Below are 1,378 nucleotides of genomic sequence, written 5' to 3' on the forward strand. Positions count from 1 at the left end.
TGCATCTAAATGCCGCATCCTCACGAGGGCTGCTGTCCTGGATTATTAATTAGCGAGAGTAGCCTGAATCTGGATGATCTGGAAAAAAGCAGCAGTTCCCAAAACGTGCTCGTGTCCTTTCCTAGAGATACAAGCAGGCGGGCTCGAGGGCGCAGACACTGGGATTTCAATCTAAAGCCTGGCAATGATCCCGGTCTACGTTTCCTTCTGAATTCCACACATCTGCGATTGCACCCCGGGGGCTGTTAATACAGACGACGAAACCGAGTCTCTGAGAGCCTGGTCCAAAGTCACACGCCCTGCAAAACGCCAGCCTCATGATCTCACGCGAAGGTGCCTCACGGGGCGTCGGAAAGACATGGAACGTGTATCATCTTCTCTGATTCACTTTCTCTTTTTTTTTTTTTTCAAGCTGGACCCCAGCATTTTCGAGAGTTTGCAGAAAGAGCGAGTGGAGGCCGGAGACGTGATCTACATCGAGGCCAACAGCGGGGCCGTGAAGGTAACGCGCGCCCCGGGACAGTGCTGTCCCCCGATGCGTTTGCCGCGAGGAGACCCAGGTGGCACCGGGGCCAGGCGCTTCCTTCCGAGGGCGCGCGGGGAGGGAGGCCGCGTCGGGGGGCCTTCTCCTTCTGTCTGATGCCCTGTGTCCCCCTGGCTGTCTAATAGATGAGCCACAGTCCTCCGTATGACGCAGGAAATCGCCCGCCTGCAGAGGGCTCTGGGCGGCTCCCCGCGTCTGCGCTTGAGCGGCTGGACGTGGCCTTTCTCTGCGATCGCGCGCGGTGAAAACGGGGAGAAAGAATTTTGGAGAAAGTATCAGGTGTCTTGCGAGCAGGGTTTTGGAGCCCGGCGATGAATTAATAGATAGCGCCCTTCTCTCGGCGGCGGCGGTGGCGGGAGAGCGGGGCCCGTCTGGACTTTGTCGCCTAAGCCGTCGGCCCGCAGCTGGGAACCGAGACGTTTATGTCCCTTCGCAGTCGGCCACCTGGGGGCTCGGCGGGGGGAGACGCACCAGGCGCTCGTGTCTCTCTCTCTTCGCAGAGGCAGGGCAGGTGTGACACCTACGCCACGGAGTTTGACCTGGAAGCCGAGGAGTACGTCCCTCTGCCAAAGGGGGACGTGCACAAAAAGAAAGAGATCATCCAGGACGTGACCTTGCACGACCTGGACGTGGCCAACGCGCGGCCCCAGGTACGGCCCCCGGCGCCCGGGCGACCGGGCACAGCGGCCCCTCTGTCCCCGCCCGGGAGCTCCGAGAATGAATTGTCAGAGTCTCGCTGCTGTTCCTGGAGGCAGATGGTCCTTTTCTTTCCGTGGTGTTGAGCAATTAACGTCGACAGGCGCCGCGAGGGACTCCTTTGTCCCCATTCAGACG

General features: G+C 60.1%; 1 protein-coding gene across 1 annotated transcript in view; it reads left to right on the forward strand.

Annotated features, from left to right (window-relative positions):
* The window catches only part of RUVBL1 (RuvB-like AAA ATPase 1), a 34,709-nt gene that overhangs the window by 20,622 nt on the left and 12,709 nt on the right, over positions 1–1,378 (forward strand). The window contains exons 2-3 of the mRNA XM_012658962.1: positions 413–502; positions 1,045–1,222. Of these exons, the coding sequence (XP_012514416.1) occupies positions 413–502; positions 1,045–1,222 (268 nt within the window). The remainder of the gene's footprint in view (positions 1–412; positions 503–1,044; positions 1,223–1,378) is intronic.

This window comes from Propithecus coquereli, unplaced genomic scaffold (genome assembly GCF_000956105.1).
Source record: "Propithecus coquereli isolate 6110/MARCELLA unplaced genomic scaffold, Pcoq_1.0 Scaffold592, whole genome shotgun sequence".
Lineage (NCBI taxonomy): Eukaryota > Metazoa > Chordata > Mammalia > Primates > Indriidae > Propithecus > Propithecus coquereli.